Genomic DNA, 25,543 nt, shown 5'->3' with positions numbered 1-25,543 from the left:
CAGAGTTTTGCTCTTGTTGCCCAGGCTTGAGTGCAATGGCAGGATATCGGCTCACTGCAACCTCCGCCTTCCAGGTTCAAGCGATTCTCCTGCCTCAGCCTCCCAAGTAGCTGGGATTACAGGCAGCTGTTACCGTGCCTGGCTAATTTTTGTATTTTTAGTAAAGACGGGGTTTCACCATGTTGGCCCAGGCTGGTCTCGAACTCCTGACCTCAGGTGATCCACCTGCCTTGGCCTCCCAAAGTGCTGGGATTACAGGTGTGAGCCACTGCCCCTTATTTTATTTTGTTGGGTTGCATCGCAATGTTGATTCTCTATGTTAGGATATTAATCAATTCCTTGGAATATTGTAGTATGTAGATAAACAAAAGTCTAACATTGATTTTACAAAGGTGAAAAGTTCATATTGTCTTTGATTAGTACATTTTTTTAAGTATAGAGAAATCAAATTTTTAAATTTTAAAATAGAGACTTTAAATCTCTATACTCTTTTTTGAGTAGAGAGATATCAGGTAAACTATTTGCTGATGACTATATCATAAAATTAAGAATGTTTTCACATGTATGACTTTATTCAATAGTCTGATAAATTTTCTGCATATAAAATAGTAGAAAAATTAAAAATGAGAATTTATTAAAGTAAGTTTAAAGCTTTATGTAGATAAATGGGAAGTGATAAATACATTTTGTGAAGCAGTAAGAATTTCATGAAAGTTGAGATGTTAGGCAAAATTAACACAAAAGAAAAATACTGTTTCAAAAAACAAAAGGTTACTTTTAAATGATCTCTTTCCATTTTTCTCTTTCCTCTCTTTTAGAAAATCTTAAATTGGAGAGGATAAATAATCTTAGAAAAATGTATTTTACTAAGTATCTAATATCTTAGGATTTAGTCAACAGCTTATTTGCATAAACTATTCTGTTAGGACTTATTAAGAAACTCTAAATGACACTATATTAAAACTGTTGACATCTAAAATAAGAACTTCTTAATTTGTAATATTGTAAGAACTAGTATAATTTTTGTTAAGTTTTTGAAAATACAAGGTATATGAAATTTTTTAAGTGTGCTTTAAAAAATAAAATATAAGTACTTGAGGATAGGAATTACCCTTTTAATCTTATTCATAGTCCAATGTGAAGCATGACATTTCTCCAAAGAGTTTATTAATGTATTAATGTACTAATAAATATTCAAATGAAATATCCAAATGTCATTTCCTGTGTTAATGATGCATTTTAACCTTCTTTTCACTTTATAGATATGGTCCAGACCTGTACATGAATAACTTTGGTTAGTGAGAGTGAAATATCCAATAATGAGTGGTGCAGCTTTGGGACTTGAAATTGTTTTTGTCTTTTTTCTGGCATTATTTCTACTTCATCGATATGGAGACTTTAAGAAACAGCATAGACTTGTAATTATTGGAACACTGCTTGCTTGGTATCTCTGCTTTCTTATTGTCTTCATACTGCCTCTGGATGTTAGTACGGTAAGGAGTGAACTTTATTTTCACAATTTAAAAGACAAATTTTAATCATACAGCATGTTGGAAATAATGTTATTTCTTAAGACAGCTAAGTTATGTCAGTTTGTACTTATATTTTGAATTAAAAGATTATATGGTCATTTGATCATTAAAAAGCATAGCCAAGGGCTGGGCACCATGGCTCACGCCTGTAATCCCAGCACTTTGGGAGGCCGAGGCAGGCGGATCATGAGGTCGGGAGATCGAGACCATCCTGGCTAACATGGTGAAACCCTGTCTCTACTAAAAATACAAAAAAATTAGCCGGGCGTGGTAGCAGATGCCTGTAGTCCCAGCTACTCAGGAGGCTGAGGCAGGAGAATGTTGTGAACCTGGGAGGTAGAGCTTGCAGTGAGCTGAGATTGCGCCACTGCACTCCAGCCTGGGTGACAGAGCAAGACTCCATCTCAAAAAAAAAGAAAAAGAAAAGCGTAGCCAGGAAGATAAGTTTAGATAGATAGATTTATAAAAATCTGATGTCCTTTAAGTACTTGGTGTAACCTTTAGATTCTCATTTTTAAACCATACGTTCATTGCTTTAGACAATATACAACCGGTGCAAGCATGCTGCTGCAAATTCAAGCCCTCCTGAGAATAGCAACATTACAGGATTGTACGCAACTGCTAACCCTGTTCCAAGGTATTTCCTTTTTTAAAAAATATATAAATATTGTAGGGGACACATTGTTTAAAAATGAAATTTTTTACCATCCAGATTTTATATTGATATAAGTTATCCTCATTCTCTATTAATTCCCTCCACCTCTATTCTTTCCTAGTAGACTTTTCATTACATCCTATTCTAATTTAATTTTTAATATTTATTGGTCCACAAAGCCCTTCAGTAGATGGTAGTAAGAAACTTGAAGAAGTCCTGATTTTTCAGTCCTGGTTCTTCTTTACCAAGTATGTAATTTCTAAAACCTGTTTTTCCTCTCAGCCTATCTCAGATTTAAAAACGCAGGATGTGTTTTCACTTTTGCCTAATTTACAAGGTTATAATAAAGTACAAGTATTTCTGTACTTATGGTATTCCTTTCATATTGCGCATCCTTCAAAAGCATTATAGATTTACATAAAAAAAGAATAAAGTTCAAATTGTCCAAAGATTATATTGAATTCATATCGAATTTTGAAGTAAAAAGCTTATATATGTTGACGATAGACTTTATGAATGCTTTCAGTAGTATTTGCATGCTTCTTTATGCGTATTTTTTTAAAAATCTAACTTGAGAAAAGGTAAATTTAAAATGCAGGTGTTACTTGCGTTTGAAGCACTATTAAAAAAAACTTGGATAAAGATCAGCAGTAGCTACAGATTGTTGCAAGTTCTTGGGATATCTTTCTAGCTTAGGAATATGGCTATATGGCAGAATTTATGATCAGAGACTCATGTCTTCAGAAATTTAAACAGAATTATGTATAGATGCTAACATGCATCTCCATAGAAGCTATGTTATAGTGAGTGATTTAATTAGCATTCCAATTTTCAGGAATTAATTACCTAATGTTTTCCCCTCCCAATCCCTATAACCTGGAAAAAAAAAAAAAAAAAAAAACCCAACCTATGAATGGGTTGTATATTTTAAAGGTAATCATTAGAAATTTTATTTCATAATACATTTGCTTTTAATGATTGTTGCACTTTTAGTCTATTAGTTGAACATTAAGTTTTCTTTTTACCCAATAACTAAAAATACACTGAAAGTTGAAAACTTAAATGACATTTTCAGAAAAAACTATTTTGTTGCTTTTGTGTGTTTTTTTCGTTTGGCAGTCAACATTGAATTTTAAAATTTCTGTGAAATTTTATGGGTTATTGATTATTAGAGTCAATAATTTAAAATCTGAATGTAAATTAACTTGACCACATGCAAATTAACTGTATAATTCATTTAAATAATTATTTATGATTAATTGGCTTTAACTTTTATTCAACAGCCAGCATCCTTGTTTCAAGCCATGGAGTTACATTCCTGATGGAATCATGCCAATTTTCTGGAGGGTAGTGTATTGGACGTCACAATTTTTAACCTGGTAAGTTACAGTAAAGGATAACATTTTTCAATCAATATAGTTTGGAATTTATTTATGTGTCATTTTTTTCCTTAAATCTCTATCCTCTCCCTTTCTGCTCTCTCAAGTGTGTCCCATCTTACAGAAAAAAGAAAAAGAAAAAAAAACACAAATAGAAAATAGAAAACAGAAACACAGTTTTTGTTGTTACTGTTTCCTTTCAGTTATTGCCTTCTCTTTTGCCCTTCAGTCCAATTGTTCTTCCAGCCACATTATTACATGAAACTGCCCTTGCTAAGGTCATATACTCTGGTTTTCTTTCTGTCTGCTTTTCCCAACCTTCTGATTTCCTTTCTGAGTGCCATTTCTATTGTCCATTTTCTAAATGTTGATCTTCCCTAGAGTCCTGTCTTGGTCATCTTGTCAGACTTCCCTGCATAACTGTAATTATAGCCATGGTTTCATTGACCAATAATGCATTCTGAATCTTTCTACCCATTATTTTTATCTTTCTGCTGTGCTCCAAACTCATACTTATCCATTTGCCTGCTAAGCATCTCTTAGATCTGCAAACAACTGCACTCTAAAACTGGAGGTACTGAACATTGCAAGAGAAAAATTACATAGCAGAGTTGTGCTCTTGTAAAATCATGTCTATTAAATTCATCTGGGCTCTCAACATTACTAGACTTTCCTTCTTTGTATTTTTAGTTTGCTTTCTTTCCATTTTCTACAAGAAATATTTCCAGTCACTTCAAACTTCTGTCCTCTTTATGGCTTTCTCTCTTATACTCCCTAACAACAACAACAAAATCATCTTTACTCTTAGCCTCCTGGCAGATGACTACTTTCCATCCAACAGTTAAAACAGGAGTCATCAGATGGCAGCTCTTTCAGCTTCTCACCAACAAATCTACATACCTATCCATCTTTTTTTTATTTCCCCTCCAAAGATAGAAGAGTCATGCTTGTTAAAGCCAATCCTGTCACAGGATCCTTAGGGTTGTTGTTTTGCCAGCTGGAAACCTCTATGGCCAGCAGCACCTTTGCCCGAATTTTACTCAGGCCCACTGAGCTTATTCCACTCACTCAGCCTGGCAGGTTGCACTCAGCTCATGCTACTGGCTCTGATCTCATGCCTCCCAAGGGCAAGCCAGGCGTGGAGTGGTGAGGGGTGTGTGAGTGAGTGAGCGTGGGATCCAGCCACTGAGCACAGCCAGACATGCTGACTGCTGTGGCAGGGTGGGCAGCTCCAGGCACCAGCACAGGTGTCGGCTCTGTGCAAGCTTGTGGCTGGGTCAAATACACTGCAAGCAGCTTCTGTGGGCACCTGCATATGGATGAGGGAAATGTAGTGGTACCCAGAAACTTGGAGATGCCAGAAACCTCAGAGCTCCAAAGAGGGTGTCACAGACCTGGCTTGGGGAGCCCCCAGATCTGGGCTTCTGAAAGGGCCACAGTTCTTCCCTTCTCGTCACCTGCAACATGGCAAGTGGCAGGGTCATGTTTCAGCCCTGTTTATGTTTCAGCTCCTTCAGTTCTGCCATTCAGCAGGTCCTGAGTTCTTGTCCTATGTCCAGGAAGAATGAGGTATGCGGAAAACTGGAGGGTGAGCAAGGTGAAGAGGTGCACAACTCTCAGGAGACCCAAAGTAGATAGCTCCTTTCTGTAGGCAGGTCAGCCTGACAAGTACAGCTCTCAGTGGAAAGGAGCCCCGGAGTGGGTAGCTCCTATCTGCAGGCAGGTTATCTCAATCGTCTGTGCTGCCCCCAGCAGAGAGGAGACCTGGAGTAGATAGCTCCTATCTGTAGTCAGGTTGTCCCGTCATCTGCCTGAGTCTAGCTGAGTCTGGGGTTTTTATGGGCTTCAGAGAGGAGGAAGTGTACACTGATTGGGCCATGGGTGGGCCTGGAAAAAGCCTCCTAAGTTCTCACTCTGGTCCACAGGACTGGTGGCCTGGCTCCCAGGCTTCAGGCTGTCCCTGGCTTGAAGGTGGTGCTTCACCAGTGACCTGCCCACTTATGCCCAGGAGCCTGTCTGCCTCCTGCCACCATCAATCTTGTCATTTATGGCACCCAGGTTGTTCATGCCAAATGGTGCCTGCAGGCCCATGCTGAGCTGCCCTCAGCCCCACTCTCCACCTCCCTCCTGTGCTTATTGATGTCCAAAGTCCAGAGTGGACTGAGGCAGCAGGGGTCTGGTGTGTCAGCACTGCCCTGAGCATGTGTGCACACCCAGCTAGGTTGCAACAGTGCCTGGATTCAGTCACAACTTTTCTCCAAAATCAGAGCAGTTGTCAGGAGCAGGGAGAGGCCAGGCAGCAGGAGCAGGGACTTCCAAACCTGTAGTGGTATGGGGGCTTTCTGGGTCCCCGAGAGTGCAGGGATGTCTGGGTCCACAGCCACAGCTGGGCAGCTGCACCTGTGCCCAAGAGGGCAGGGCTCCTGCCCCACCAACTCAGAAGAGGGTGGGGCTCCCAACTCATGCTAGCTCCATGGAGTGCACAGCCCCTGCCAGTCCTCCCCAACTGCGGCCACCATCTTTGCAGGGGGCCACTGCAGACAGGCTGCTGCTGCCATCACTTCTTCCTAAAATATGGATCCATCCCCTTCAGCTCTTGTTACTTACTTGTAGCTTTCAATTTCAACAAAGCATGCACATTTCTCTCATCTTTAGAAACGAAAACAGAAACAAAAATGAAAGTCTGTCAGTTCAGATTCCTTTCCAGCTTCTGCCTTGTTGATCTGATCACAACTAAATTTTTTTAGAAACTTTTTAAAACTGAAGCATAAATTCATACCAAAAAATGCATAGATTGTGTTTAGTTTGACTTTTTTCAAAGTGAATACACCCATACACCAGCACTCAGATGATGTTATAGAACATTAACAATGCCCTCAGAAGCCTCGCTCATGCTTCCCTGTGTAGTCGTCCCGCACTCCCCAGAGGTAACCATGATTCTGACTTCCATCACCATAGATTAGTTTTTGCCTGTTTATGAACTTTATAAGCATAGAATTATACACTGTGAACTTTTTCGCATCTCTCTTTGCTCACATATTTGGGAAATTCATCTACACCGTGCTGTATGTATCAGTATTCTGTTATTTTCCATTTCTGTAAAATACCTCATTGTATGTATATGCCATAGTTTATCCTACCCAGCCAAACTTCTTAAATGAATTCTCTATATTTGATATCTCCACTTACTCATTGTTTACTTATTTCTCAACCGTAGTACTCTGCTTTCTATTCTCACTCCTCCACTCATACATACAAGTTTTTAATTTACTTCACCTCTTGGTGGCATTTGATTCTCTCTCTCCACTTTAACTTTCCTCTGCTAGTTCCTAATCCATATGCTCCTTGTTTTCTTCCTTGCCCCACTACTGTTCTGTCTCAGTCTCTTTTGCTGGTCCATCCTCCTCCTGTTTTATGCATCTCTCTTAAAAGTTGATATGAGATCTGTCTCAGTTCTTTCCTTCACATTCTCCATACTCATGCTTCCAGTTGAGTTTCTACTAATGTTATTTCAGTGCCATTGATACAGTGATGACTCCAGAAGCTATCCATATTTTTAGTCCTCTCTCTTGAACCCTGAAGCTGGGTTTGTGTGCAGCTTCTCTTGGATATCTCCTAGGTACTACTTCAAAGTCAGTATGCTGTCAACTGACCTTCTCCCTTTTTGCTTCTTACCACCATCACCACCCTTCCCCCTCCCAACTAGTTCCAATTTTGTTTCCCTTTTATCCTTTCTCCATGCTGAAGCCTTAGAAAACTAAAATTTAATCAAAAATGTTTTCTTTGAATGCAGTCGAGACTCTTTATGAAAACTTTAAAGACCCATTTGCTTTCCCTAAAATTTTATGTTACAAAAATTCTCAGTCATCTATTATAGTATATTAAGTATTCATGATTACTTATAAACATATTTATTAGTGAGAAGAACTATTCATTAAAATTGAGATTCACATATTTCTGGCATTTTGAGATTATATAGACATATCAATTGTTTGGGTTTTTAATCATATTTTTTCTATCCATCTAGGATTCTCTTACCTTTTATGCAGTCATATGCAAGATCAGGAGGGTTTTCCATCACTGGAAAGATCAAAACTGCACTAATTGAGAATGCAATCTACTATGGCACCTATTTGCTGATTTTTGGAGCATTTTTAATTTATGTAGCTGTAAACCCACATTTACATTTAGAATGGTAAGAAAAGTAGTCTTCTTAACATTGCTTTAATGTATATTTGCATTTTTAAAAATTCATTTTTAACTTCATATGTGCCGGTAAAAAGACATTTCATTGAGAAATATATTGTTACATATTTTATGGATTTCCCTAAAAGAATATGTGAGTAATCCATATTACTAAGAAAGAAAATATGGAATGACATCTTTAAATATAGATTTTAGGCAAAAGATTAATGATTAGTCTAATGGCTGTATATTAAAAGTAATAACCCTTATGATTTTTAGATAGAATTTCAAAAATTTTATATGACAAAATAACTGGTTTTATTTTTCATTGGAACTTGTGTTTTTTTTTGTTTTGATTATAATTTGAGGGCATATTTGTTCTTAATGTTATCTTGGATATAGATATTTCAACAAAATTGAAATCTGTTTTATACTTATGATTTCTAACATATGTGAAGGTCTACATCTGAAAATTTAGAAATAGATCAGCAGTGCTAGGTCTCACTATTGTATTCCTGAGATTTGCTAGGTCAGCAACACAAGTTAATTTGAAACATTTTCAGGCTTCTTTTGTTTAATATGGAAAAAGAAATCACCTAATGCAAAATGTTTCCTCTAGGAAAATATATACATATTATTGCCATGAATTAATTCTAGATGCTAATTTTAACACAGTAGAAACAGTGTCTCCTGTGTTAAAGTCTATTTATGCAGTCAGATTTTATCTTTCCATTAAAATGTACATATTATCTGTTATTTCCCTTTCTTAGGAACCAGCTTCAGACAATTGGTATAGCTGCTGCAAATACATGGGGTCTGTTTCTTCTTGTGTTGTTGTTGGGTTATGGCTTGGTGGAAATTCCTCGATCCTACTGGAATGGAGCAAAAAGGGGTTATCTACTTATGAAAACGTATTTTAAGGCAGCCAAACTGATGACAGAGAAAGCAGATGCAGAAGAGAATTTAGAAGATGCCATGGAGGTAAGCAAGTTTGAACCTTATAAGCAATAGTCACTAAGACATGTATATCCCCTTTTAGTCACTTTTGGTTTGTTGTTGTTAGTGCATTGATGGGCTTCAGATTGCAAAACTGGTGTTGTGCAATCCTTCAGGATGTCTCATCCAGGATGACTTTTTAGCAGTTCAGCCTCATGATGTGTCTTGTCCATCTTCTGTCTGACAGGGATTCATGGAAAATATATTCAATACTGCAGGGCTATGCCTGTTATTTTGAGGTAACTTTTAGTAGTACCCTCTTTTATTTTCAAAAGTCTCCCAGATTAAATGATAAATTGTATGGTTACCCTAACATAGTAGAAGTGAGAATCATGACCAGAGGACACTTATTTCTGAAAGGTTAACCTAAGGTAATACCACCAATTCTGGAAACCTCTTTAAAGAACAATTTGCATGGGAGTTTGTACTGATAAGTTTTGTTTCCTATCTGTAATCTTAATAAGACACTTCATTTTACTTGATGACTTAACCCAGTTTCACAAAGTTATTGAAAGTATACCTTTCAATACTGTACATAAAAATATATAACAAATTATAAAATTATTCTGTGTTAAATAAAATTTTTGTTATGGATTTAAAGAGATTATTGTAGTCACCTCACAGTTTTGCTCCCCAGGGAAAATATGCTACTCAGCTGATGATACTCTCCAAATTAAAACTCCTTTTGAAGGCTTTTCAGTCATGTTAAAATAAACTCCAAAATGTGGTAATACAGCCTACAGAAAAGTAATTTGGCCTATGTTTAGCTCTCCAGCTGTATCCCAAACCTCTGTCTTCTCACACTGGTCATCTTTGGTTTCTCAAACTTGCTAATGGTGATGAAATAATAAACAATTCTATAGACTTAATATTTACCTAACACTCAACTTTGGTTCCTCAAACTTAGTGATAATTATAGTAAACAATTATATAGACTTCCTGTTTGCCTAAGAGGGACTTTCTAAGCATTATACATATATTTAATTCTCATGACTTTATGATAGAGATTTTTGTAAATCCCCATTCTATAAATGAAGAATGTTAGGAACAGAGAGATTAAGTAGCTTTCTCATGTCTACATGGCTAGGAAGTGATAAGAACCAGGCAGTCTTGCCTCTAATAAACTTTTTCTGTAAGGGGCCAGATAGTAAATATTTTAGGCTTTGTGTGCGATATCGTTTCTATCGCAACTACTCTGTCCTTGTAGGATGAAAGCAACCATTGGCAGTAAATAAATGAATGAGTGTGGGTGTGTTCCAGTATGAGAACAAGTAGTGGAATGAATTGATCTTGCTTGATGACCCTGTGCTTAATCATTACACACATTGTCTTTCTTTTCTATCTTTGAGCATGCTATTCCCAAACTATTATAATGCTCTTTTCAGCACTCTCTTCAGCTAATTCCTATTTCATTTTCAGGTCTTAACATAAATGAGAATCCTTCAGGGAAGCTTTATTAGCTTCCTAGGACTGCTGTAACAAAACTACCACAAACTGGGTGGCTTAAACAATAGAAAATACTGGCTCACAGTTGTGGAGACTAATGTTCAAGATTGAGGCATCTGCAGGGTTGGTTCCTTCTGAGGGCTCTAGGGAATATCTGTTCCATGTTTGTCTTCTAGCTTCTGGTGGTTTGCGATCTTTGGCATACCTTGACTTGTAGACCCCTGCCTTCATCTTCACATGGTGTTCTCCCTGTGTGCCTGTGTCCAAACTTCATTGTTTCGTAAGGACACCAGTCATATTGGATTAGAGTTCATCCCACTCCAGCATAACCTCATCTTAACTTAGCTAATTAAATCTGCAACAACCCTATTTCAAATAAGATTGCATGTTAAGATACTGGAGGTTAGGTCTCAGGGGACAGTTCAACCCATAACATCTTCCCTGGTTGTCCAGACTCTTAAACACTCAGCAACCATTTTTTAAGTGAATGAATAAATGAACAAATGAACGTATACTGTGATTAGAAAATTTTATGTTGGCTTTGCAGCATTTATTCTCTACAGAATGTAAGAGCTACAGCAGAAAATATTGATTTAAATGTAGGAGTGAGTCTATAAATAGTATTATTTAAATTGAAATGATTAAATTTCCTGTTATATTCAACATTCCTATGATGAATGTTATTACATCTTTTGAAAGAAGGTAATTTATATTTGATAAATTTTACACTTATATTTGAAATTTTGAATTTTTTTAAAAATTGAAATAGTTGAAAAGTGATATTTCGATAAGATACTTACATTTGATAAAAGAAATTAATTTAAATTTAGATTTGATAGTGTTCCATCCAAAAGTTGGTATTAAATTCAGATGTTTCAGATTTGAGGAATTTGGGTTTCACTAATTTATTCAACATTCCTGCAAAATAAAATAAACCCAGGTACTATGTGAGTTATGGATTTTTCCCTAGAGGAAACTTTGCTGTCTGAATAAAATAGATTTTGTTGTTGTTATTTTTAAATAGGAGCCCTCTGCTTAGAAATAAGATGTGGAAAATTAAGGACTGGCATTGGTGACTTTTGTGCTATTTTAGTATAATATTCTTAGGTTTTAAGCTGTGTAAGAAATTTTAGATAAGAAACCACTCTTTAAAAATGAATGTTTTGAAAATAGCAGTAGGTACACATAGCAAGATAACCCTGAACCTCTTTCCATCAAAAACAATGCATGATTTCTCAGGTATGAATTTCTTTTTTGTTTGTTTTTCTGGGGTTTTAAAACATTTTTGTACATACTCATCACCTCAAGCATTTATTTTTCTTTATGTTACAAACCGATTATTTTCATTTAGTTATTTTAAAATGTACAGTTACATTATTGACTGTAGTCACTCTGTTCTATCAAACACTGGATATTATTCACTCTAGCTATATTTTTGTACCCATTGACCATTCCCACTTCCCACCCTCCCTTCTACCCATAACCCCTCCCATAAATAAATGGGAACATGTGAAGTTTGTCTTTCTGTGCCTGACTTATTTCACTTAACATAGTGACCTCTAGTTCCACCCATATTATTGCAAATGACTGGATCTCATTCCTATTTAATGGCTGAATAGTCCTCTGTTGTGTATATATACCACATTTTCTTTATCCATTCATATGTTGATGGACACTTAGGTTGCTTCTAAATCTTGGCTATTGTGAGTACTGCTGCAATAAACATAGGAGTACAGACATTTCTTTGATGTAATGATTTCCTTGTTTTGGTTATATACCTAGCAGTGTAATTGCTGGAACACATAGTAGCTTTTTTTTTTTTTTTTTTTTTTTAATTTTTTTGAGGAGCCTGCGAACTGTTCTCCATAGTAGTTGTACTAATTTACATTACATTATTGCCTGTCTTTTGGATAAAACCCATTTTAACTGGGGTGAGATGATATCTCATTGTAGCTTTGATTTACATCTTTTTGATGATTAGTGATTCAAAAATCAGTAGCATTTCTATATGTCAACAGCAAACAATCTGAAAAAGAAACCCCATTTACAATTGCTATAACACAAATAAAATATCAAGAAATTAGCCAAATAAGTGAAAGATCTCTACAATGAAAACTATAAAATGCCTGTTTTTGCCTGTTTGTCATTTCTATGTCTTTTTTTTTTTTTTTTTGAGAAATTCAAATCTTTTGCCCATTTTTAATCGGATTATTACTTTTTTTTTCTCATGGAGTTGTTTGAATTCCTTATATATTCTGGTTATTAACCTTTTGTCAGAAAGATAGTTTACAAATATTTTCTCTTATTCTGTGGGTTATCACTTCATTTTGTTGATAGTTTGCTGTGCAGAAGCTTTTGCTTTGATTGCCTGTGCTTGTAGGTTATTACTCAAGAAATCTTTGCCCAGTCCAATATCCTGGAGAGTTTCTCCAATGTTTTCTTAGAGTTCTTAGATTTAAGTCTTTAAATCATTTTGATTTGATTTTTATATATGGGGAGATATCTGGTCTAGTTTCATTCTTCTGCATATATCCAGTTTTCCAGTTTTCCTGGCACCATTTGTTAAAGAGACTATCCTTTCCTCACTCTATGTTCTTGGAGCCCTTGTCAAAAATGAGTTCACTGTAGATATATGGATTTATTTTGGGGTTCTCTATTCTATACCATTGGTCTATTTTTATCCTAACACCATGCTGTTTTGGTTATAGCTTTATTATATAGTTTAAAGTCAGATAATGTGATTCCTCCAGTTTTGCACTTTTTACTTAAAATAGCTTTGGCAGTTGAGGATCTTTTGTGGTTCCATATAAATTTTAGGATTGTTTTTTCTATTTCTGTTAAGAATGTCATTGATATTTTGATAGAGATTGCATTGAAATTGTAGATTGCTTTCAGTAGTATGGACATTTTAACAATATTGATTATTCTAATCCATGAAAATGGAATACCTTTTTATTTTTTGTGTTATCTTCAATTCCTTGCATCAGTGTTTTATAGTTTTCATTGTAGAGATCTTTCACTTACTTGGCTAATTCCTTGGTATTTTGTTTGTGTTATAGAGATTGTAAATGGGATTTCTTTTTCAGATTGTTTGTGGCTGGCATATAGAAATGCTACTGATTTTTGAATATTGATTTTATGTACTGCAGCTTTACAGAATTTGTTTATCCCTTGTAATAGTTTTTTGGTGGAGTTTTAAGGTTTTTCCAAATGTAAGATTTATCACCTGAAAACAAGGATAATTTGTCTTCTTTCCAAGTTTGATGCCCTTTATATCTTTCTCTTGTCTGATTGCTTTACTTAGGACTTCCAGTACTATACTGAATAACAGTAGTGAAAGTGGGCATCCTTGTCTTGTTCTAGATCTTAAAGGAAAGGCTTTCAATTTTTCCCCATTCAGTATGATACTAGCTGTGGGTCTGTCATATATGACTTTTATAGTGTTGAGGTATGTTCCTTGTATATTCAGGTTTTTTTTACGGTTTTTATCATAAAGGGATGTTGAATTTTGTCAGTGCTTTCTTGGCATCAATAGAAATGCTCATATGGTTTTTTTCCTTCATTCTATAAATATGATATATCACACTGATTGATTTGCATATGTCAAACCATTCTTACATTCCTGGTGTAAATCTGAATTGATCAGATGGATGACCTTTTCAACGTGTTCTTGAATTTGTTTTGCTAGTGTTTTGTTGAGGATTTTTTCATGAGTGTCCATTGGGGATATTGGCCTGCAGTTTTCTTTTTTTGATGTGTCTGTTTCTGATTTTGGAATCAGGGCAATACTGGCCTCATAGATTGAGTTTGGAAGTATCCCTCCTTCTCTGTTTTCCAGAATAGTTTGAGTAGGATTTGTGTTCTTTAAATGTTTGGTAAAATTCAGCAGTGAAACCATTGGGTCTTGGGCTTTTCTTTGCTGGGAGACTTTTTACTACAACTGTGATTGTATTACTTGTTGATCTGTTCAGGTTTTGGATTTCTTTCATGGTTTGATCTTGGTAAGTTGCATGTGTCTAGCAATTTGTCCATTTCTTCTAGGTTTTCCAATTTATTGGCATATAGTTGCTCATTAGAAGTCTCTAATAATCCTTTGAATTTCTGCAGTATCAGTTGTAATGTCTTTTTATCAATACAGCCACTCTGTGTCTTTCGATTGAAGAGTTTAGTTCATTTACATTCAGTGTTATTACTGATAAGTGAGGACTTACTCCTGCCATTCTGTTATTTGTTTTCTGGTTGTTTCGTGATATTCTCTTCTTTCCTTTCTTCCTGTCTTCCTTTTTGTGAAGGTGATTTTCTCTGGTGGTATGTTTTAACTTCTTGCTTCTTGTTTTGTGTGTATCTGTTGTATGCTTTTTGGTTTGAGGTTCCTTGAGGCTTGTGAGTAATATCTTATAGCCTATTGTTTTAAACTAATGACAGCTTGACATTGATTGCAAAGATAAACACAGAAAACTAATAAAAACTAGATTTCACTTCCTCCCTCTACTTTTAACTTTTTTTTATATTTATGTATTATTATACTATCTGTGTCTTAAAAAGTTGTCATAGTTATTTTTCATTGGTTTGTCTCAAGATACGAGTAGTTTTCACACCACAATTATAGTGTTAATAATATTCTTTGTTTTTCTGTGTACTTGCTATTACCAATGAGTTTTGTACCGTCAGATGATTTTTATTGCTCATCGATGTCCTTTTCTTTCAGACTGAAGAACTCCCTTTAACATTTATTATAGAACAGGACTAGTATGGATGAACTCTCTCAGCTTTTGTTTGTCTGGAAACTTTTATTTCTCTTTCATGTTTGAAGAATATTTTCACTGGATATGTTATTCTAGGATAAGTTGTTTTTTGTTTTTTGTTTTTTTTCTGTCAGCATTTTAAATATATCCTGTCACTCTCCTGACCTGTAAGGTTTCCACTGAGAAGCCTATTGCCAGATGTATTGGAGCTTCATTATGTGTTATTTGTTTCTCTTCTCCTGCTGCTTTCAGGATCCTTTCTTTATCCTTGACCTTAGGGAGTTTGATTATTAATTATCTTGAGATAGTCTTATTTGGGATAAATCTGCTTGGTGTTCTATAATCTTCTTGTGCTTGAATATTGATATCTTTAGGTTTGGGATGTTCTCTGTTATTATCACTTTGAATAAACTTTCTACCCTTATCTGTCACTCTACCTCCTCTTTAAGGCCAGTAACTTTTAGATTTGGCCTTTGGAGGCCATTTTCTAGATTTTGTAGACATTTGTCATTCTTTTTTATTATTTTTGTCTCCTCTAACCATATTTTCAAATAGCCAAATTTTCAAATGTCTTCTAGCTCACTGATTCTTTCTTCTGCATGATCAATTCTGCTGTTAAGATACTCTCATGCATTCTTCAATATGTCAATGCATTTTTCAATTCCAGAATTTCTACTCGATTATTTTTAATTCTTTCAACAGCTTTGTTAAATTTACCTGATAGGATTCTGAATTCCTTCTCTGTGTTACCTTGAATTTTGACAGCTATCTTGAATTCTGTGTCTGAAAGGGCACATATCTCTGTGTCTTCAGGATTGGTCCCTGGTGCCTTGTTATTTATTTTATTTAATTTCTTTGAGGCAGGGTCTCATTGTGTTGTCCAGGCTGGCATGATTGTGGCTCACTGCAGTCTCCACCTCCTGGGCTCAAGTCATCCTCTCACGTCAGCCGCCCAAGTAGCTGGTGGCTGGTACTACAGGCACAAACCACCACACCCAGCTAATTTTTGTATTTTTGTAGAGACAGGGTTTCACCATGTTGCCCAGGCTGTACTCCTGAGCTCAAGTAACCTCCAGCCTCAGCCTCCCAAAGTGCTAGGATTACAGGAGTGAGCCACTGTGCTCGGCCTTGGTGCCTTATTTAGTTTGTTTGGTGAGGTCATGTTTTTCTGGATGGTCTTGATTCTTGTGAATGTTCATCGGTGTCCAGACATTGAAAAATTAGGTATTCTTTATAGTCTTTGCAGTGTGGGCTTATTTGTAGCCATCCTTCTTGGAAAGGCTTTCCAGGTATTTGAAGGGACTTGGGTATTGTAATCTAAGTTTTTAGTCACTGCAGCTGTATCTATATTAGGGGACACCCCAAACCCCATACTGCTGCGGTTCTTGCAGACTTGTAGATGTGTGCCACCTTGGTGGTCTTGGATAAGATCTGGAAGAATTCTCTGGAGCATCAGGCAGAGACTCTTGTTCCCTTCCCTTGCTTTCTCCCGAACAACTGGAATCTCTCTGTTTGTCCTGAGCTTCATGGAGGTGGGGGAGGGGTGTCACAAGCACCCCTGTGGCCACCATCACTGGGACTGCACTGGGTTAGACCTGAAGTTATCATGGTGCTGCATCTCGCCCAAGGCCCACTGTTTCCACTGCCTGGCTACCGTCTATGTTTGCTCAAGGCCCTGGTCCTCTACAGTCAGCAGGTGGCAGAGCCAACCCAGCTTTTGTTCTTCCCTTCAGAGTGGCAAGTTCTCCCTGAGTTGGGGTGTGTCCAGAGATGCCATCTGGGAGCCAGGGCCTGGAGCCAGAAACTGTAGGAATCTACCTGTGGCTAAACTGGCACCCAAGCCACAAGACAAAGTCCTTCAAGGCCCAAGATCTCTTCAGTCAGCTTGTGGTGAATGCTGCCATGCCTGGGACTTTCCCTTCAGGGCACTGGGCTCCTGTCTGGCCCAGCAAAGGTTCAACAATGCTGTCTAAGAGCCAAGTCCTGCAATCTGGGGCCCCAAGAGCCCACTTAGTACTATACCCAACAGTAGCTGAGGTTGTACCTTGTTTTTTGGTTTTGATGAAGGCACTTTTTTGTGTGGATAGTTGCTTAATTTGGTGTTCCTGTGAGGAGGACAATCAGTGGAGAATTCTATTCAGCCATCTTGCTCCACCTCCTGTGTATGAATTTCTGTGGCCATATACTTCAAGCTATTTTGGGATTCTTTCTGCTTTTCTGAATATCTGGAAACTTAAAAACTTGAGGAGAAACGTATTTATCATTTAAAAAATACTTACTATCTTCCTGCCATGTTAAGTACTATGCAGAACTGGCCGGAATAGAAATTCCTATTCTATTGACTTTCTAGAGTAGAAAATTGGACAGAGTCCCTTACAGTATGTGGTAAATGTGACATGAATGATAAAAAGAAAATGCTCTAGTATGGAGAGGTTATCACTACTGAATAACAGTCAGAGGACATGAAGGATAGCCTGGGCCTTGCAGAATGGGTAGAATTTTGATAGCTGATAACATTCCAGGCAGATATCAGGAAGTTTTAAAACCAAATTAGTTTGAGCAGGAAGTTTACATTGGAAAGATAAAACTATATCTTGGCTTTGAATGCCATACTGAGAAGTCTAGTCATTTGACAGATAACAAAATTCAATCACTTTATTGGTAAATATTTTTTCAGCTATCCATTTAATCTCCCAAATGTAGTTTTATAAAAACTGTTTGGTATTTTTATGATATGTTTCTCTCTGAAACTCATATATGCATTTATGTGTCTATTACCTTTCTTTGAAGCATTAATAAAACTTATAAACTATGTCAAATCATTCAGAAGGTATTTGCTAGATGGCCTAAAAGGTCACCTCTATCTTTTGTCATTTTTCTAGGTAGAGAATTTTAGGGAGGGAGAAACAGCTACTTATTTCCACTGAAAACTGCCTGTTAGCCTTCTTTCATGAATGTTGTCTGACCTGCTTAGAAAAGAATTTGATGAGACACAGTAATGAAAGAGCTCAAAGTTACATTATTTTGTATAAAGAAAGCAAACAGTATATTTCAAATACTTTCCATGCTTTATTAAAATTATGAACTTTTGAAGGAAGCCGAAATTTATAACAGATATAGCAAATGTTAATTGTTTCAGTACCTGTTTTTTAATATGGCTAAATAAAGAAAAAAACATGATATTTCACATGTAATATACAAACAAATTATATAGTTCATATTCAAAGTATGATAAATTTGTGCTAACAAGTCAAGAAACTTTAAGGCAGCTTAGTAATGGAAAATAGATGTAATGATGCTTCCAGGTGACCTCTTAAAAGCCCGAGTCTTATCTTGTCACTGTCATGTGTAGGCCTCACACATTAACCTCAAAATAAACCGTGATTAAGGGCTTCTAGGATCACTTTGATCTTGCTCTTTCAGTCTGATCCAGTGCTATGCAGACCCTTAATCTCCCTTTCCCTGTAATCACACTGGACTTTTTTCAGTCCCTTCAAGTAATGTGCTCACTTAGGCCTGGAGGCCTTTGTGTGTCCCATCCCTTTCTCTCTGCCAGGAATATTCTAGTCTCTCCCTTTGGTTGACTGACTTCTATATATTTGTTTCATCTCATTTTAAATAATCAGCTAATCAGAAAGTCTCCCACTCTACATTCTCCCCTCTCAGAGCACCTCATAATTTTCTCTGACAGTAGTTTCCACATCATTTTTATTTATGTTTGTTTTCCTCATTAAGCTAAATTCTTAACAGGAATAGTGTCTACTGGCACAGATTATTTATAAAGTATACATATTCTAAACTTCAATAGATGTGAAATTACCTTTAAATAGATTATATCACTTTTTACTGTATATAGGAGGGCCTGTTTTCCTACAGTCTTACCTCTTTACATAATATCAATTTTGAAAAAAAACTTATTTTTAAAATCTGTAACTGTTTTTAGTGAGCTCAAATATCTTTTTAGACATTTATTGGCCAATGGCATTTTTTCTGTGTTCCCACTTTTCTGTTGATTTGTAAGAGCTCATCACATATTAAGGATGAGTCTTTGTCATATAAATTACAAATATTTTTTCGCAATTTTGTCTATGTGCTAGATGGCTTCTCTGCCTTGAGTTTTATATCCCTAAAAACGCTTCTCTACTCTGTGCCCCAGAATGTTCTTCTAAATATCCTGCTCAGTTCTCTTATGCTTTCCAGGCTGTGAACATGCTATTCCACCTGACTAAAACAGTGGTTTCAGCTTCTTAAAAATTTCATGAATATTATAGAATATTGTGATTCCTTAGGAACTACTGGTTCTAAAGAGTCTCCTCTTTAACCCTTTTATGCCTTTTATAATCAGAATTGCTTATTTAATTATCACATTACTAGACTGAAATTTTAAGACTGACAATTCCTTGTCTTCTCTCCCTGCCCTCTATAGGGATTATGGGGTCCTTACACCTAGCACAGTACTGGCAAATAGTGTGCTGTTTTGTTTGTTTGTTTTTAAATTATTCTATTTTTAAATTTTTATTTATTTATTTAGAGACCAGGTTATGAGACTGGCTAATGTTTGTATTTTTGGTAGAGACGGGGTTTCACCGTATTGCCAAAACTGGTCTTAAACTCTGGGACTCAAGTGATCTACCTGCCTTAGCCTCCCAAAGTGCTGGCATTTCAGGCCTGAGCCACTGTGCCCCGCCAGCAGATAGTGTGCTCCTCATAAGCAAGTATGGAGTTAATCAATCATGACTGCTCTAGAGTACTCTTATAGGAAAGAGCTGGCACTTTGTGACATTTGTAGGCTTTTTTGCTTCCTCTGGTTTTTCACTATATTTTAGATAATGAGATAATTGATCTTGGTGAGTAAGGCAGAGGAATATAGCCCTGTTCTTTTAGGACCACAAAGTTTGTCTGATCTTTTGTGGACTTTTAAATAATGCTTATTCTTTTTTGTGCACCAAGTGATGAAGTGATGAGACAGTGAATCTAAAAAGTAAGGAAAAGTTCAGGGTATGGAAATAGCTATTCAGTGACTTTGTATTTTTACTTGTGTTCTTAAGAACCTTTATTCATGTAATGCAAAGTAATTTGTGTTGAAGTTGAACTTGTGAGAAAATATATAGTACTTAATGCATTCTCATTTGGAATATGTGATCTGTAGAAATCGAAATATGTTTATTTATTTTACTGTTTTTATAGGAGGTTCGTAAAGTGAATGAAAGCATCAAGTATAATCACCCATTGAGAAAATGTGTTGATACAATACTTAAAAAGGTAATGAAATCATCCTATCTGTTTTCTTTTGAAATACACACTTATATATTATGCCAAAAGTACCAGAAAAGTATGAAAACAGCCTATAGGTGAGGTCTTAAACTCATTTTCATAGAAATATTAACCAAATACCATTTGTACTTTGAATTTTTTTTAATTACTGCAAGTTTAACACTAATTATTGGCACTACTTTCTGTTGAAATATGGAGATAGAGGTTGACTAATATATAAGGATTGTCATGACAGTGATGGAAATAAACCTTTAAACTGTCATTGTATTTGTTCACTAAAGGCATATCTCCTGTAAAAATAAACTAAAGCCTCAGTAATATCTTACAATCAGCTGCCTACACGTTATTTTACAAATATTTTCATTAATATATTCATGACATATATCATAAAATGAGTGATGTTAGCATAGGTATTTAATAAACCATACAGTTAAGGTTTTGATGCATTGGTATTGAATTAGGGGTATTTATATACTTCCAAAAATGGTTATTTGTAGTTCCCCAATTGTCTTCTAAACCCACAGAATGATAGAAATATTTATTTTCCTATATTTTAAATCTGTTATACTGATTCTTGCCTAGTGTTCTGTTTGGCTAAGATAATACTCACTGGAATCACTTTTCTAACTATTTATCTCACATTTGCTACTTTTTGAGAACTACTAAGAGAGGTTAACTAAGTTGCCCAAGTTCATATAGGTAATAAATGAATAGTAGTATAGAAGATGACTTTAAATTCATGTATTTATTTCTCTGTGCTATGCCTTTCAAAAATTCAGCATCTTGGATTTGTCATGATTTTGCTTCATTCTTTAGCTAGAAAAATAATTTATCCTATTTAGAATAATCCTCTCAAATACTAGTTGCTTCCTGTAGGTAGGCTGCCCTGCCTATGGCCATCTATATCTATCTAGTATATATGAACACAAAGATTAATATTATAGAGGTGAGAAGTAACTCAGTACACCTTTTAAGACATTTTCAAAAAAATACCAGCAGATGAAGTCTAACTAGAGATGACAATAAAGTAGGAAGATGTTTTTGAAAAAATTAGAACTGCTCAAGAATGAAAGATTTTTAATACAAATAAATTTTTATCTTTTTACAATTAAGATTTTTAAAAGTCTACTTTTTTTTTTTTTTTTTTAGTGCCCTACGGAGTATCAGGAAAAAATGGGTAGAAACATGGATGATTATGAAGATTTTGATGAAAAGCATAATATTTACCCAAGTGAAAAAAGTCTGGTAAAACTGCATAAACAGGTAACTTTGTTAATTGTAAGTATTTTACTTAATGATGATTTTAATTAGACTTATCATTGCTCATATGAAAGGAATGTTTAGTGAATGTGTATTTAAAACTTCCTTTCATCCTGTCCTTATTATTCTTTGAAATATTTTATCTCTGTGTATACCAGCAGGGGTACTATTGGCATTTGGGGAGGGAGAATTCTTCGCTGAGCATAACTGTTACATTATATAAAACTGTTACATCATTTCAGAACCTTAATATTCTCAGCCTGACCCAGTAAATACCCTAGCACTTTCTCATTGTTGTGACAATCAAAACATGCTCCCTAGTGGAGAGCTGAACCACTGTTGGATCAGAACACTGCCAGGTCTACCCCCGTTCTCTTTTTTAGGTGATTTATTCAGTTCAGAGACACCGTCGAACTCAAGTACAATGGCAGATTCTTTTGGAACAAGCATTTTATCTAGAAGATGTAGCAAAAAATGAAACTAGTGCTACTCGTCAGTTTGTTCACACCTTTCAATCGCCAGAGCCAGAAAATCGATTTATCCAATATTTTTATAATCCTACATTTGGTATGTAATTTAATATAAATTTCAAACTTTAATGATGAAAAGTTTTCTGTAGAAAAAAATTATGTGTTTTCACCAATGCAAAATTTATACTATGTGATAGTAAGTATCTGGTTACATTTCCCCAAAATAACTGTTTTACTTATCATATAACATATAATCATTAGTTTCCACTGTTACCTCACAAATAATAAAAATTATATTAAAAAATGTATACGTCAAACATATTTTGTATAATGCATAATGTATACAATTATGTATTGCTTAATGACTGGGATTACTCTGAGAAATGTGTTGTTAGGCAATTTCATCATTGCATGAGCATCATAGGGTACATACTAAACCTAGATGGTATAGCCCACTACACATGTAGGCGATATGGTATGGCTTATTACTTCTAGGCTACAAACCTATACAATATGTTACTGTACTGAATAATGTAGGCAATTGTAGCACAGTGGTAAGTATTTGCATATATAAACATAGAAAAGATAATAGTAAAAATGCAGTATTGTAATTTTATGGGATCACCATTGTATATGCAGTCCATCATTGACTGGAATGTTGTTATGTGACACATGACTGTACTTAAAATAGTTAGAATTGTAAGTAATTTTACATCACAAGCTTGGGTCTCTTCTTCAGTCTTGACATACTACTGAAATATTCCCCTAAATAATCCTCTTTGATTATTTACATTTATTAGTCTTATTATAAAACCTATACTCTGTAGTTATCATTTTTCTCCTTTTTGATAATTTATAGCAGTCCCTTCAAGTGTTGTCAAATTTAGTGTGAAGAAACTTAATGCAAGTACAAAAGTGTCACAGTATTAAAACTTCTATTTACCTTATTTATTCAAATAAATGGTTATATTCACTTGATTCTCCTTTGCATGTTTGGTTTTGAGTATGAAGACTTAATGGCTATAACAAATATCTCAGAAAACTTTAACAAAAATGCTTCGTAATTAAATGAAGGAATGATGTGGTATCTGTTTTCATTCATTCAACAAATATTTGGGTACATTAGTATTGTTGGGTGCTTGGTAGCTTGGTATGTATCAATTTAAAAAGACAGAAATTCCTGCCCTTGTGGAGTGAGGAAAACAGACAATAAACATATAAAGGCGTAAAGATGCTGAATAGGCAGTTGATTATAGAAATTGAAATTCAAGGGAGGAGTCTGAACTACAGATATGAATTAGGGTACCATCAATGTATAGTGAACCATGGGGTCGGGGTAAAATCAATAAAGAAGTATTGAGATAGAGAAAAGAGAAAAGTCTGAGGACCAAGTCTGAGGCACTTCAGAATTTAGAAATTAGGTGGATGAGAAGTAACCAGCAGAAAAGATTAGAAAAGGAGGGGCCAGTGAGACGGAAAATTAGGACAATGAAGTGTTTTGAGGAAGAGAGTATATAAACTACCTTTTCAAATGTTGCACATAGATTAAGGATCATAAATATTAAGACCTGACCATTGGATTTTAGAGAAGTGAAGGGAGAGGATTAAAAAACCTGACTGAAATTTAAAAGAAATAGGAAGAGGAGCAATTGGAGACAGACTAGAAAACTCTTAAAATGTTTTCCTTGTAAAAGGGAACAGAGAAAAGGGGTAGTAGCTGACAGAGGATTGGGGGCATAGTCAAGAGAAATTATCACATGTAATTAGTAAATGATATAATAGAATTTGAGGCCAGGCACGGTGGGTCACACCTGTAATCCCAGCACTCTGGGAGGCCGAGGCGGGCAGATGACAAGGTCAAGAGATTGAGACCATCCTGGCCAACATGGTGAAACCCCTTCTCTACTAAAAATGCAAAAATTAGCTGGGCGTGGTGGCACATGCCTGTAGTCCCAGCTACTTGGGAGGCTGAGGCAGGAGAATCGCTTGAACTCGGGAGGCGGAGGTTGCAGTGAGCCGACATTGTGCCACTGCACTCCAGCCTGGCAACAGAGTGAGACTTGGTCTCAAATAATAAAAAAAAAGAAACAAATGAGAATTTGATAAGACAATAGAGAATTTCTAGGACAATGTTCATGACTAGTAGAGATGAGGTAGGAAATAGTGAACAATGAAGAGAATGGTGGAGGTAAGGCACAGATGTAACTAGCTGAGAAGTTGTAGTGGTAGAAACTTGGGAAAATTCTCCTCTGATCGCTTTGTTTTCTCAATGAAATGTGAAGAGTAAGTATAGAAGAGGAGATTTTAGAGATTTGAGGAGGGAAGAGAAGGTGCAAAATAGTTACCTAGCAGAGTGGGCATCGGAGAAGATTGGCGAATTATAGTAGGCTAGCGAGGCAGTACTGAGGACCCACTTGAAGCTAGTGATTAAGAATTTAAAGTGAGGCCAGTCAACGAGGTTGGGTGTCTTTCTCCTGCAGTGTGCAGCTGTGTGGATGCAGGCTCAGAGTAGCCAGGGAGTTGGATTTAACCAGGTGTGGTTTAGCTTAACAGATACAGTGGAGCAAAATGGGGCAAAGTAAGTGTGATACTGTCCTCAAAGACTGGAATCTGAGCTGCATGAGGAAGGAAGGGCATCAAAGTGTTAAATAACAGTAGAAATGTGATAGAATAAATTGATTTTTTTGTCCAGGTATGGCCAATCAGTGGAGTTGAAATACTGTACTAGATGAAGGTATTCTTTGGAGACAAGCATGCTGGAATGTGATTATATGGAAGGGCTGGAGATGCTGATAATAAAAGGTTTAGGCATCACTGTAGCAACAAGTAATTGAGGTAGGATGGAGGGAAAGTTCATTAGAGAGGAGGTCAAGGAAATGAGAGACAAGGGTATTGAAAGGGGAATCATTTATGTGGGTATTGATATCACTAGGAATTATGATGAGAGAAAAGTTGTAAAGAATTACAGTGAACCAGAAGCTCAACTATTCAATAAATGAAGTAAAAATATAGCTTTTTAATTTATTGAGCTTTCTTTTTAAAATTTTTCTTTATACCTAAATTCAGACTTAAAACCAAAATGATGCTGAGTGTGGTGGCTTACGCCTATAATCCTAACACTTTGGGAGGCTGAGGTGGGTGGATCACGAGGTCAGGAGATCCAGACCATCCTGCCTAACACAGTGAAACACCATCTCTACTAAAAATACAAAAAATTAGCCGGGCGTGGTAGCACGCGTCTAATAAAAATACAAAAAATTAGCTGGGCGTGGTGGCACTCACCTGTAGTTCCAGCTACTTGGGAGGCTGAAGCAGGAGAATTGCTTTAACCCTGGAGTCAGAGGTTGCAGTGAGCCGAGATCACACCACTGCACTCCAGCCTGGGCGACAGAGCAAGACTCCGTCTCAAAAGAAAATAAGACAAAACAAAACAGTACAGAATATTCCCATATACCCTTCAACCAGGCTCTCCAATGTTAACATTTTGCCATATTGATTTGCTTTGTCTGTATGTATTTTTTCTTACTATTTTAGAGTTGTATCCAGACATGATGCCTCCTTCTTCCTAAATGTTTCTGTGTATACTTTCTAAAAATAAAGA

At 36.0% G+C, this 25,543-nt stretch overlaps 1 protein-coding gene across 1 annotated transcript in view; it reads left to right on the top strand.

The window, feature by feature from the left end:
* LMBRD2 (LMBR1 domain containing 2) overlaps positions 1–25,543 on the top strand; it is a 55,999-nt gene that overhangs the window by 15,548 nt on the left and 14,908 nt on the right. The window contains exons 2-9 of the mRNA XM_023216520.3: positions 1,263–1,493; positions 2,072–2,169; positions 3,471–3,566; positions 7,594–7,761; positions 8,522–8,732; positions 20,126–20,200; positions 21,362–21,475; positions 21,856–22,039. Coding sequence (XP_023072288.1) covers positions 1,320–1,493; positions 2,072–2,169; positions 3,471–3,566; positions 7,594–7,761; positions 8,522–8,732; positions 20,126–20,200; positions 21,362–21,475; positions 21,856–22,039 — 1,120 coding nt within the window. The 5' untranslated portion in view covers positions 1,263–1,319. The remainder of the gene's footprint in view (positions 1–1,262; positions 1,494–2,071; positions 2,170–3,470; positions 3,567–7,593; positions 7,762–8,521; positions 8,733–20,125; positions 20,201–21,361; positions 21,476–21,855; positions 22,040–25,543) is intronic.

This window comes from Piliocolobus tephrosceles, chromosome 4, assembly GCF_002776525.5.
Source record: "Piliocolobus tephrosceles isolate RC106 chromosome 4, ASM277652v3, whole genome shotgun sequence".
Classification (NCBI taxonomy): Eukaryota; Metazoa; Chordata; class Mammalia; order Primates; family Cercopithecidae; genus Piliocolobus; species Piliocolobus tephrosceles.
The sequence above is the reverse complement of the archived record's forward strand: the minus strand, read 5'-3'. Positions and strand labels throughout refer to the sequence as shown.